Source organism: Pan paniscus, chromosome 19 (genome assembly GCF_029289425.2).
Source record: "Pan paniscus chromosome 19, NHGRI_mPanPan1-v2.0_pri, whole genome shotgun sequence".
Taxonomy (NCBI): domain Eukaryota; kingdom Metazoa; phylum Chordata; class Mammalia; order Primates; family Hominidae; genus Pan; species Pan paniscus.
In genome coordinates this window covers 67,300,002-67,313,220 of record NC_073268.2, presented here as the reverse complement: position 1 = coordinate 67,313,220, position 13,219 = coordinate 67,300,002, and the positions used below count along the sequence as shown (strand labels likewise).

Genomic DNA, 13,219 nt, shown 5'->3' with positions numbered 1-13,219 from the left:
GAAATGCTCTGGCTATGTTGCCCAGGCTTCTCTCAAACTCCTACCCTCAACTGATCCTCCCACCTCAGCCTCCCAAAGTGCTGGGACAGATTTTCTAATAAACCCCTTCATCATACGGATGAATAAGCTGAAGTTTACAGCCCTTATCCTTGTGACTGTCACTAAGTGGGTAATCAGTAACTACTTACTCTTTTGTTTATGGCCTAAGTTGTTCAAAATGACCAGTCCATACTAGAATACAAGGTTCCTAATTTCAACACCAGTTTCTTTCACCTCAATCATACTGAGTGATGTGCTTTCATTGGGTCTACTATAAAAATCATTATAGCCATAAATTTTATTTATTTATGTATTTATTTGAGATGGAGTCTCGGTCTATGGCCCAGGCTGGAGTGCAATGGCATGATCTCAGCTCACTGCAACCTCTGCCTCCTGGTTCAAGTGATTCTCCTGCCTCAGCCTCCCGAGTAGCTGGGATTACAGGTGCATGCCACCATGCCTGGCTAATTTTTCTATTTTTAGTAGAGATGGGGTTTCACCATGTTGGCCAGCTGGTCTCGAACTCCTGACCTCAAGTGATCTGCTCGCCTTGGCCTTCCAAAGTGCTAGGATTACAGGCATGAGCCACCACGCCCCACCAGCCATAACTTTTACTTCATTTTTTTAAATAGCTTGAGATATAATTCACATAGCATATGATTCACTCATTTAATGTGTAAAGTTGAATGTCTTTTAGCATATTTTCAGAGTTGCGTATTCACCATTATAATCAATTTTTAGAACATTTTCATTATCCTAAAAAGAAACCCCATACCTATTAGCAGGCACTCCCATTTCCCCTCATCTCACCCTCTCATGCCCCTCAGACCTAGCCAATCACTAAATTCACATTTCATACGAATGGAATTGTACAATATGTGGTCCTTTGTGACTGACTTCTTTCACTTAGCTTTTTCAAGATTCAGCTATGTCTCTGGGCATGGTGGCTCACGCCTGTAATCCCAGCACTTTGGGAGGCCAAGGTGGGTGGATCACCTGAGGTCAGGAGTTTGAGATCAGCCGGGCTAACATAGTGAAACCCTGTTTCTACTAAAAATACAAAAACTTAGCCGGGTGTGGTGGCGCACACCTGTAATCCCAGCTACTTGGGAGGCTGAGGCAGGAGAATCGCTTGAACTTGGGAGGCGGAGGTTTCAGTGAGCTGAGATTGCACCATTGCACTCCAGCTTAGGCAACAAGAGCGAAATTCCATCTCAAAAAAAAAAAAAAAGATTCAGCTATGTCATGGCATGTACTTAAAATTTTTGTTTTCTTTTCTATTCTTTTTTTTTTTTTGGAGACGGAGTTTTGCTCTTGTTGCCCAGGCTGGAGTGCAATGGCTCGATCTTGGCTCACCACAACCTCCGCCTCCCGGGTTCAAGTGATTCTCCTGCCTCAGCCTCCTGAGTAGCTAAGAATACAGGTGCGGGCCACCACGCCCGGCTAATTTTGTATTTTTAGTAGATACAGGGTTTCTCCATATTGGTCAGGCTGATCTTGAACATCTGACCTCTGACCTCAGGTGATCCGCCCGCCTCGACCTCCCAGAGTGCTGGGAGTACAGGTGTAAGCCACCGTGCCTGGTCAAAAAAAAATTTTTTTTTTTTTTTTTTGTCAGGGATGAAGGTCTCACTATGTTGCCCAGGCTGGTCTCCAACTCATGGCACAAGCCATCCTCTTGCCTCGAACCTCCCAAAGTGCTGAGATTACAGGCACGAGCCACCACACCTACTCCCCTCCCCTCCAACGACTTTCTTTTTATTGCCAAATAATAGTCCATTGTATACCTATGTCACATTTTATCCATTCATCAGTTGATGGTTATTTAGCTGAATTTTATTTTAACTAAATGTTATCTCCGATAACTGGCAGAAGCTTAAAATCAAGACATAAGTGTGTATCTTTCTATGTTGAACGTATACCTAAAGAAGTATACTTATTAGGAATGACAATTAAAATCTCGTACTTGAAAAATCGATACTTTTTTCTTTTTTCTTTTTTTTTTTTTTTTTGAAATGGAGTCTCATTCTGTCGCCCAGGCTGGAGTGCAATGGTGTGTTCTCTGCTCACTGCAACCTCCGCCTCCCAGGTTCAAGCTATTCTCCTGCCTCAGCCTCTTGAGTAGCTGGGATTACAGGTGTGCACCACCATGCCCGACTAATTTTTGTACTTTTTAGTAGAAACGGGGTTTCACCATGTTGTTCAGGCTGGTCTTGAACTCCTGACCTCGTGATCCACCCGCCTCAGCCTCCCAAAGTGCTGGGTTACAGGCATGAGTCACCACGCCCGGCTGATACTTTTTTCTTTAAATTTTCTGATGTGTATGATAATATTGTGGAAAGAAAAAGTAAAGCCTTGCCCTATGTTTTTTGGCTCTTCTGATCCCCCAGGAAAAGAGAGGCATGCATATAGGTAGACCAGGTGAGTGACAGCCCTCAGGAAGAGAAAATAAAAGAGGAGAGATTCAGATCAAGACTTTTTCTAGTTTTCAAATATGAAAGGTTAAGAAGAGAAAGGGCATTTGGGGCTCACAGCCAACCAGCTGGTCGGCATTCCTACTACCCAAATATCTAAATGACATAAGGGTGAATGTGGGGTGAGGGTGAGAACGGGAAAAAACACAGGCCGCAAATTCAGTCCCACCTGGCACTTCATAAGACTTAGTATTTTCATCTTTGTCCTTCCAAATTTATAGGTTTACTCTTGCCCAACCTTCATATTGTTTTTATGGGTCTCCAGGTGGGTCATGCGTAGGAAACTTTAGGGGACTACTTCATACTTGGTGGGAAGTACTTAAACTTGTAAACCCCAAGCTAAGGGTAGTTATGATCCCGGTGGGTGGCCAATTCTCCCCCTAAACCTATGTTTATCCTGCCTTTTCTCCCCCTTTTCTTAAATGAGTCGGGACGGAGAGCTGAGTCACCTGAGACACAGAGAAGGGACTTTTGAGAGTGTCTTCCGTCCCATTTGCGGACGTTAGATGAGCACACCGGGAAGCGATCCTTGACTCAGCCCGCTCTAGGCGTGGGCGTTGTGTCATTCCTCACACGTGACACTCTCCCAGGCGGCAGAAACCTCACTTGTCATGGGACTTATTCACTCCAGTGACTCCACCCCTTTCCTCCTCTGTTCCCCAACCTCCCACTTACCCTTTCCGCCCCACTTCAAGACTTGAGGAGTGGAGGGTGGCTGGAGCCTGGAAATGTCCCCGTCCCAAGTTGGCCAGAAGTAGCAGACACACTATTTGGGAAAGTGCCACATGGAACGTTCCAGTTTCACCCTTCTCCAGAATGCTATCACCCTTCCTGTTTATTTTTTAATAACTTGAGATATAATTCAACGCCATATGATTCACTCACTTAACGTGTAAAGTTGAATGTCTTTTAGCATATTTAGAGTTGTGTATTCATCACTATAATACGTTTTTAGAACATTTTTATTATCCCAAAAGGAAATCCCATACCTATTAGCAGTCACTCCCATTTCCCCTCATCTCACCCTTGCTCTTCCATAGCACAAAACAGTTCTATTCTATTCGAGACCACCTTTCCACTTAGGCAGACCCCGATTATGGTTTTTTTCCCTCCCTTTCTGTTTCCAGTTTTTTTCGGAGCCCGGAATTCTCAATCTGGATAATTGGTTTGAGTCCCGGCTCAGCCCGTTTCCCGTTGTAGCTGCGTGACCTTGAGAGCAACGCCACTTTCCTGGGCCTAGTTTCTTTGTCTGTGAAACGAGGTCCAAACATCTACCGCTTTACGCCTGTTGTGGGGATGAAGTGAGTAGGTGCTTTGTGAGCTTTAAAAAGCCATAGAAATGCCAGCTAAGTTAACTCGTCACTCTTCCCGAACCCCTCCCTTTCCCCTGAGACCCGCCCCGCGAATCCCGCCGTGGATGGACACTTCTCCCCACCCGCCGACCGCAGTCTTTCCCATTGGCGCCCGCACCGTCTTCGCGGCGCCGGGTGTTGACGCCATGGCTTCCTCCGCCAGCGCCCGAAGACGCTTGGCCCCGCCCCCGGCCGCGCCTGGCCTCCCGCGGCGCCCCGCCCATCGGGCGGACGCGGCGCCGGCCCCGCCCCGCGGATGACGTGTGGCGCGCGCGGCCGGGCCGCCCCGGCAGTTGGTGCAGCAGCGGTTGGGGTGAGAGCGCCTACGCCACCCCTCCCCTCCTCCGGCCCCGGCCCCCACCCCGCCGGGCCCAGCCCCAGCCCCGGCCCGGGCTCCAGCCCTAGTACCCGTCCCAGCCCGAGTCGGGTCCGTCCCGTGCGGGCAGGTGCCGCCCCTCTGCCGGCGACGCCCCGGGCCGCCCGCCCGTCCGCTTGCCACCATGGAGCTGGAGGACGGTGTGGTGTATCAGGAGGAGCCCGGCGGCTCCGGGGCCGTGATGTCGGAGCGGGTGTCCGGCCTGGCCGGCTCCATCTACCGCGAGTTCGAGCGGCTTATCGGGCGCTATGACGAGGAGGTGGTCAAAGAGCTGATGCCGCTGGTGGTGGCTGTGCTGGAGAACCTGGACTCGGTGTTCGCGCAGGACCAGGAGCACCAGGTGGAGCTGGAGCTGCTGCGGGACGACAACGAGCAGCTCATCACCCAGTACGAGCGGGAGAAGGCGCTGCGCAAGCACGCTGAGGAGGTGAGGCCGGCGGCAGGGCGGGGGCCGCGGGATCCGTCTCCGGGGGCGGCCGGGGCGGGGGTCGCGGCCCGGTCGGGGACTAGAGGCGCGACGGGCCTCCTGGAGGGCGGGCCTGAGGCCGATGCCCCCCGGGACCGATCCCGGCGGCCTCCAGGTACCCCGGGAGCCAGGCCGGCGTTGGAAGCCTAGGCCGGCTACTGAGTGTCCTGGGAAGGGAGCGAGATGGAGGAGGCAGGGCCCGGGGAAGGAAGCGACAGCCTGGCCTGAGGACACCTGGGGTTGGCCAAGGGCGGAGATTGTTGGGTGTCTGGTTGCTTCTTGTTGAGGGAAGTTTCCGACCACCGTGGGATAGTCAGATGGCGGTTCAAAGTTTTACCCTTGGGGAGGGGGACACTTCTGCCCTGGATATGTAACTTCCGCTAGTTCCAGTACCTTTCCAGGGGGTTGCCTTGCTTTGGGAAGTTAGAGATCTCCCTCTTTCGGTCAGTTTCTTCTTGACGTTTTAATCTTGTTGAGAAAGAGGTCTTATTTTATGTTCTATGTGCCTTGGTTGACACTTTGTCAACTTTTAGATGTTGTGTGGCAGTACTCAATAAATATATAAACAATTTCGTTGGTATCCCAAACCAAAGCATTCCTCCGTATCAGGTTGTAACCTTGGACAGTTCCCTTCAAAAACCCTCCGTTTATTTATAAAAAGGATTGGGGGGCGGGGTTGGGAAGATGTAGGTGACAGTTGGCAACACTTTTTCCGTCTGAGTTTCCTTCTTAGACTGCTGTTTATACGTGCATTTGGCCGCCTGTTAACTCTAGCACCCGAGCAGTGACCTGGGCGCCCTCACCTCGACTCTGTGAACCTTTTGGAGTTATAGGGTGCAAGTGATAGGTCCTTGGCTTCTTGAGACTGACAAGGAGTTTAGCTTTCAGCCTGCATTGGCGTTATTTCTGTGGACCTTATCAAAGGCAGGTGATGTGTCCTATTTTTGTTTCTCAAGCACCTAGCACACCTGGTTAAATACATGGTGATCAAAGGAGGCGAAATAACTAATTATTGAAGGAATGACATAGTATTTTTCAAAAAGACTTGAAGAGTTTTTAGGATGTGAGGTTTGTAGCTCATTTCCTGACACTGAATAGTAACACCATTAAGTTTTTGTTTTGTTTTGTCACGTATACCTTTGCATCTGGTTAAATAGTTCTTTTTCCTTTTTTAAAAGCTTGACTGTAGTGATGATTTTTAGTTCTGATTGTGGGATCCAATTTTCTCAAAGGAATGCTATTGAATTTGCCAGACAAAATTGCCTTTTTTTTTTTTTTGAGACGTAGTCTCACTCTGTCGCCCAGGGTGAAGTGCAGTGGAGTGATCTTGGCTCACTGCAACCTGTGCCTCCCGGTGAGCCGCTGCCTGCCAGGTTCAAGCGATTCTTGTGCCTCAGCTTCCTAAGTAGCTAGGACAACACTCCCCGCTAATTTTTGTTTTTTGTAGAGACAGGATTTCTCCATGGTGCCTAGGATGGTCTTGAACTCCTGGCCTCAAGTGATCTGCCCACTTTGGCCTCGGGCTGACCATCCCAGTGCTGGGATTACAGGCATGAGCCACCGCACCCCGCCAGAATGGACTATTTCAAGAGCTTTTCCTTTCATATAGGGAAGGAAGGGATGAAAAACCAAATAATGATAGGATCACAATTTCCGCTTGTTTGTTAGCACTCTTTATAGAACAGAGGTCAAGTGCTACTTGCTGCTTCATGCTCATATAGCCCCTTGCCAGTGTGTGGATATACATGGAAGTGACTGGGAATTAACCACATGTACACACAGGTGACAAGCAAGCCTGACATGACCTTTTACCTCACGTAAAATAAATGCTCCCTCCAGCCTTAAACTCCTGTCAGTCCGTGTAAATATGGGCAAAATGCCAGGGTCACACGTGCCAAGAAAACCATCTGCCACAGGTTGCAGAATCAGAAAACAAAATTGCCCGACTGCTAGACTCTGGGTTCCGTATTAATTTCTTGAGTAAATGACTCTAAAAAAAATAGGTTATCCAATGAATTTATTTGTAGTTTATATTTTTTCAGTTACATCTGTAAATTCTCCATAGTGAAACCATTGGGCAAAGGGTCATGACCTGAGAACAGAGAACATTTATGAAATGCTAAATGAGCCAACTCCCAGGCCACAAACATAAACACACCTTGTTATCAGTTTTCTTTTCTCTCTTTTTTTTTTTTGAGACAGTCTCTCTCTGTCGCCAGGCTGGAGTGCAGTGGCACGGTCTCGGCTCACTGCCTCCCGGGTTCAAGCAATTCTTCTGCCTCAGCCGCCCGAGTAGCTGGGACTATAGGCACGTGCCACCCCGCCCAGCTAATATATAGATATATATTTTGTATTTTAGTAGAGACGGGGTTTCACCTTGTTGCCCAGGCTGGTCTTGAACTCCTGAGCTCAGGCAATCCACTCGCCTCAGCCTCCCAAAGTACTGGGATTACAGGTGTGAGCCACCACACCTGGCCATCAGTTTTCACATAAGATCATAAATTGTGTGTTGCTCAGTATCCTGAAATTGTCTCCCTTTGGCCAATATGTAGAGTGAATTCTGTGTTTAGTTTTCTGTGAGTGCTTTGTTTGCGCCTTTTTTTTTTTTTTTTTTTTTGAGACGGAGCCTTGCTCTGTCACCCAGGCTGGAGTGCAGTGGCACAATCTCGACTCACTGCAACCTCCGCCTCCCGGGTTCAAGCGATTCTGTCTCAGCCTCTTGAGTAGCTGGGATTACAAGCACGTGCCACCACGCCTGGCTAATTTTTTTGTATTTTTGGTAGAGACGGGGTTTCACCATTTTAGCCAGGATAGTCTCCATCTCCTGACCTCGTGATCTGCCCGCCTCAGCCTCCCAAAGTGCTGGGATTACAGGCGTGAGCCACCGTGCCGGCCTGTTTGTGTCTTTAATGCGGGGACCAAGAGTCTTTTATACCAAAGTAAGTGCCTCAGGGTATTTACAGCAAAAGTGATTTGAAAGCATGGAAATTATCCATCACCAGAGAGAGTAAAGTAAATTCTGAGCACCTCTGTGGAAACTTAGGTGGGTATGTAGATAGAATGTTTTAGGAATGTGTGAGGTGCTATGATCTCTTGCTTGCAGGAATTCTCAGCAAGGCATCAAAAATTTAATCTTTATATTGATAGGACTTATTTTGAATACCTTCTGACTTTTTCCTTTGCTTTTATTTGAATTTCTAGTGTGGAGCTAGTCTGCTGTTTTAGGGATTCTTTAAAAACAACCTAAAGAAGGGCTAATTTTAGATAGATTTGGACCGGTTTCAGATGCTAATCAAGAAATCTGTCATCTTATCGCCCATCACTCTCTCCTTTGGGCTGCCTGTGACACACCTCTCCATTCTTTAACCAAGACCCGTCTGATGCCTTTGCCCATGCTCTAGAATGCTCTCCTTAGAATTTTACATAGCTAGCTCCTCACTTTCTACTCTGTTTCAATTTCACTTTTTCAGCCAGAACATCCTGTTGACTCTATCCAGAATAAGCCCTGTGAACCTATTGAATAATTTATTTTAAAATCAGTGACTTTTAAATTTAAATTCTTTTTGGAGACAGAGTCTCAATCGCCTAGGCTGGGGTGTAGTGGCACAGTCACAGTTCACTGCAGCCTCAATCTCTTGGGCTCAAGTGATCCTCTTGCCTCAGCCTCCTGAGTAGCTAGGACCACAGACATGCGTTACCACACTGGGCTAATTAAATTTTTTACAGAGACAAGGTCTCACTAAGTTGCCCAGTCTGGTCTGGAACTCCTGGGCTCAAGTGATCCTCCTGCCTTGTGGATCCTGCCAAAGTGTTGGGACTTACAGGGGTGAGCCACTGTGCCCCAGCCCAGTGATTTTTTAAAATAAAAATCTGGATACAAAATGATCTGGAGAGAGAGGTTATAACTGGGTATGTTAGGGTTTTTCTGCAACTTCTGATTCTTTTAAAACAGGCATGATTTGCTGTAACTTTTAAAAAAGGGCCAGGTGTGGTGGCTCACATCTATAGTCCCAGCACTTTGGGAGGCCGAGGCAGATGGATCACTTGAGGTCAGGAGTGTGAGACCAGCCTCGCCAACATGATGAAACCCTGTCTGTACTAAAAATACAAAAATTATCCGGGTGTGGTGGTGGGTGCCTGTAATCCCAGCTACTGGGGAGGCTGATGCAGAAGAATTGCTTGAACCCGGGAGATGGAGGTTGCAGTGAGCTGGGATCGTGCCTCTGTACTCCAGCCTGGGCAGTAGAGTGAGACTACCTCTCAAAAAAAAAAAAAGGAAAAAAAAAAAGAAACTTCTGAAAAGTAGACATACGAGTTTAAAGAACCTTTAGGAATTTAGTTCTTAGTGATTCTGTGGGTCTTGTATGTTATCACTGTTATTCTCAAAGTGAGAGCTCATTTAGCATCATTCAGTAGAGGGAGATTACACATAAAAACGAAGAGGCATTGTCTTCCTTCCTTTTCTTTTTCTTTTCTTTTCTTTTTTTTTGAGATGGAGTTTCTCTTGTTGCCCAGGCTAGAGTGCAATGGTGCGATCTCGGCTCACTGCAACCTTCGCCTCCTGGGTTCAAACAGTTCTCCTGCCTCAGCCTCTCAAGTAGCTGGGATTACAGGCATGCGCCACCACGCCTGGCTAATTTTGTATTTTTAGTGGAGTTGGGGTTTCTGCATGTTGGTCAGGCTGGTCTTGAACTCCTGACCTCAGGTGATCCGCCCGCCTCGGCCTCCTAAAGTGCTGGGATTGCCACTGTGAACCACCGCGCCTGGCTCCTTCCCTCCTTTTTGAGATAGACTCACACATGCAGAGAATGGACTGAAGAGAGAATATCTTTACTGGGAATGGATTATGTGATTTTGTGTCTGCTTTTTTGTGGCCTTTTGCTTTAAAAAAAAAAAAAAGGATGAGTTCAAGCCTGGGCAACGTAGTGAGACCCCTCTTCCCCAAAAACCATAAAAAAAATTAGTTGGGTGTGATGGTGTGAGCCTGTAGTCCTAGCTACTCAGGAGGCTAAGGCAGGAGGATCACTTAAGCCCAGGAGTTTGAGACTGCAGTGAGTTATCATGGCCACGGCACTCCAGCCTTGACAACAGGGCAAGACCCTGTTTCTTACCAAAAAACAAAACAGTAGGATGACTGAATGCAGAGGTGAGAGACACTACTGAGAATTTTCTAACTTGTTCCCATGGAATCAGCACTTAAAGCAGTAACAAAATGATTTTTGTTTAAATGGAGACTTTTGACACTTCTTGTCTTTGGAAGTGTATGAACATGGGACCCGTAAGACTCATGGGCAGGAAAATAGGTATTGACATTCATTGTTCTTGTTTTAGTGTTCTCATTCGTTCATAATTTTTTTTTTTTTTTTTTTTTTTGAGACAGAGTCTCACTCTGTCACCCAGGCTGGAGTGCAGTGGCATTGTCCCAGCTCATTGCAACCTCTGCCTCCCAGGATCAAGCAATTCTCCTGCCTCAGCTGCCTGAGTAGCTGGGATTACAGGTGTGCACCACTACACTCGGCTAATTTTTGTATTTTCAGTAGAGACAGGGTTTCACCATGTTGGCCAGGGTGGTGTAAAACTCCTGACCTCAAGTGATCCATCTGCCTCGACCTCCCAAAGTGCTGGGATTACAGGCGTGAGCCACCACACTTGGCCCACACTTGATATTTTATTTTTTAATTTTATTTATTTTTGAGACTGAGTTTCACGCTCTGTTGCCCAGGCTGGGGTGCAGAGGCACGATCTTGGCTTACTGCAACCTCTGCCTTCTGGGTTCAAGCAGTTCTTCTGTCTCAGCCTTCTGAGTAGCTGGGATTATAGGCATGAGCCACCATGCCCAGCTACTTTTTGTATTTTTAGCAGAGATGGGGTTTCACCATGTTAGCCAGGCGGTCTTGAACTCCTGACCTTGTTATCTGCCTACTTTGGCCTGCCAAAGTGTTGGGATTACAGGCATGAGCCACCATGCCTGGCCCATTTTTAAAAAAATTTATTTTTGAGACAGAGTCTTGTGCTGTCGCCCAGGCTGGAGTGCAGTGGTGCGATCTCAGATCACTGTAACTCCCACCTCCCAGGTTCAAGCAATTCTCCTGCCTCAGCCTCCCTAGTAGTTTGGGATTACAGGCACGCGCCAGCACGCCCGGCTAATTTTTGTAGTTTTAATAGAGAAGGGGTTTCACCATGTTGTCCAGGCTGGTCTCAAACTCTTGACCTCAGGTGATCCCCCTGCCTCGGCCTCCCAAAGTGCTGGGATTACAAGCATGAGCCACCGCACCTGGCCTAAAAAACACATATTTTAATATTTTTATAGATCTTTTGATTGATTGATTGAGACGAGATCTCACTCTGTTGCCCAGGCCAGAGTGCAGTGGTGTGATCCCGGCTCACTGCAACCTCTGCCTCCTGGGTTCAAGCGATCCTCCCATCTCAACTTCCGGAATAGCTGGGACTACAGGATCATGCCGCCATGCCTGGCTAATTTTTGTATTTTTTGTAGAAATGGGTTTCCCATGTTGCCCAGGCTGATCTTGAACATTTGGGCTCAGACGATCCTCGCACCTCAGCCTCCCAAAGTGCTGTGATTACAGGTGTGAGCCACTGCACCCAACCCATTTTCTTTTGTTGTTGTTTTTTTTTTTTGAGATGGGGTCTTGCTTTGCCACCCACGCTGGAGTGCAGTAGCGCGATCTTGGCTCACTGCAACCTCTGCCTCCCGGGTTCAAGCAGTTCTCCTGCCTCATCCTCCTGAGTAGCTGGGACTACAGGTGCTCACAACCACACCTCGCTAACTTTTGTATTTTTAATAGAGATGGGGTTTTACCATGTTGTCCAGGCTGGTATTGAACTCCTAACCTCAGGTGATCCACCTGCCTTGGCCTCCCAAAGTGCTGGGATTACAGGTGTGAGACACTGTGCCCGGCCAACCTATTTTCTTTTTCTTTTCTTTTTTTTTTTTGATATGGCATTTCACACTTGTTGCCCAGGCTGGAGCGCAATGGTGCGATCTCAGCTCACTGCAACCTCCGCCTCCCAGATACAAAGGATTCTCCTGCCTCAGCCTCCTGAGTAGCTGGGATTACAGGCATGTGCCACCATGGCCAGCTAATTTTGTATTTGTAGTAAAGATGGGGTTTCTCCATGTTGGTCAGGCTGGTCTCGAACTCCCAACCTCAGGTGATCCGCCGGCCTCGGCCTCCCAAAGTGCTGGGATTATGGGTGTGAGCCACCACGCCCGGCAGCGGCCAACATTTTTTCATATTTTTAAAAATACCTTTTTTTTTTTCTGAACTGTTTGTTTTTGTGATTTTTTTTCCTTTGGTTGGGTTTTTTTTTTCTTTTTTTTAGAGATGAGGTCCAGGCTGGAGTGCAGTTGTGCAATCATGGCCCACAGCAGCCTTGACCTCCAGAGCTCAAGTAGATCCCACTTCCTCAGCCTCTGAGCAGCTGTGACTACAGGCATGCGCCACCATGCCTGGCTAATTTTTAATTTTTTTTGTAGAAACAGGGTCTCGTTATGTTATGCAGGCTGGACTCACTATGTTGCCCAGTCTGGTCTGGAATTCCTGGGCTCAAGTGGATCCTCCTGCCTTGTGGATCCTGCCAAAGTTTTGTGTTTTTTTTTTGTTTTTTTTTTTTGTTGTGACAGAGTCTGGCTCTGTCGCCAGTCTGGAGTGCAGTGGAGTGTCTTGGCTTGCTGCAACCTCCACCACCTGGGTTCAAGTGATTCTCTTGCTTCAGCCTCCTGAGTAGCTGGGACTACAGGTGCGCACCATCACACCCAGCTAATTTTTGTATTTTTAGTGGAGATGGGGTTTCACCATGTTGGCCAGGATGGTCTTGATCTCGACCTCAGGTCATCTGCCTGCCCCAGCCTCCCAAAGTGCTAGGATTACAGGTGTGAGCCACTGCGCCTGGCCTTTTTTTTTTTTTTTTTGGTAGAGATGGGGTCACACTGTGTTGCCCAGGCTTGTCTTGAACTCCTGGCCTCAAGACATTTTCTTACCTCAGCCTCCCAAAGTGTTGGGATTGTAGGTGTGAGCCACCACACCTGGCCATGGTTAACGATACGAATAATGTTCACACCGCCCCTAGCCAGAGTAGATAGAGATATGCCCCTGCACCTAGTCATTCAGACGCTTTCTGAAATGAACAATCTATGTTTGTTTTCTGGCGGGAGTGGGATGGGAAGGGGTATGGTTGTTGCTTTATGAAATAATAATTTGTTAGTTAATTATTACTTAAGCTCCTAAGACATTTTTTTTAAAGACAAAGACTAGCTCTGGATTAAGACATCTTTTTTTAAATTTGAGATTTCTGAATGTGAATATCTAAATGAGATACCATTATATGTCCCTGCTGTAGTGACACTCATATTTTTATTTAGTTAAAAATCACAAAAGAACGCTATGCATGGTGGCTCATGCCTGTAATTTCAGCACTTTGGGAGGCCGAGGTGGTGGATTGCCTGAGGTCAGGAGTTCAAGACCAGCCCTGACCAACATGGTGAAACCCC

The 13,219-nt window shown here is 47.5% G+C and overlaps 1 protein-coding gene across 7 annotated transcripts in view; it reads left to right on the top strand.

Annotated features, from left to right (window-relative positions):
* Nucleotides 1-4,099: 4,099 nt before the first annotated feature.
* Nucleotides 4,100-13,219, top strand: part of SPAG9 (sperm associated antigen 9) — a 158,257-nt gene continuing 149,137 nt past the window's right edge. For 4 of the 7 annotated variants that reach the window (XM_003817431.5, XM_055101990.2, XM_055101991.2 and 1 more), the window contains exon 1: nucleotides 4,125-4,668. In XM_003817431.5, coding sequence (XP_003817479.3) covers nucleotides 4,366-4,668 — 303 coding nt within the window. In that variant the 5' untranslated portion in view covers nucleotides 4,125-4,365. Of the gene's footprint in view, nucleotides 4,669-13,219 lie in introns of all 7 variants that reach the window. The other 3 variants (XM_003817430.6, XM_008970634.4, XM_034942481.3) reach the window with 1 other exon arrangement.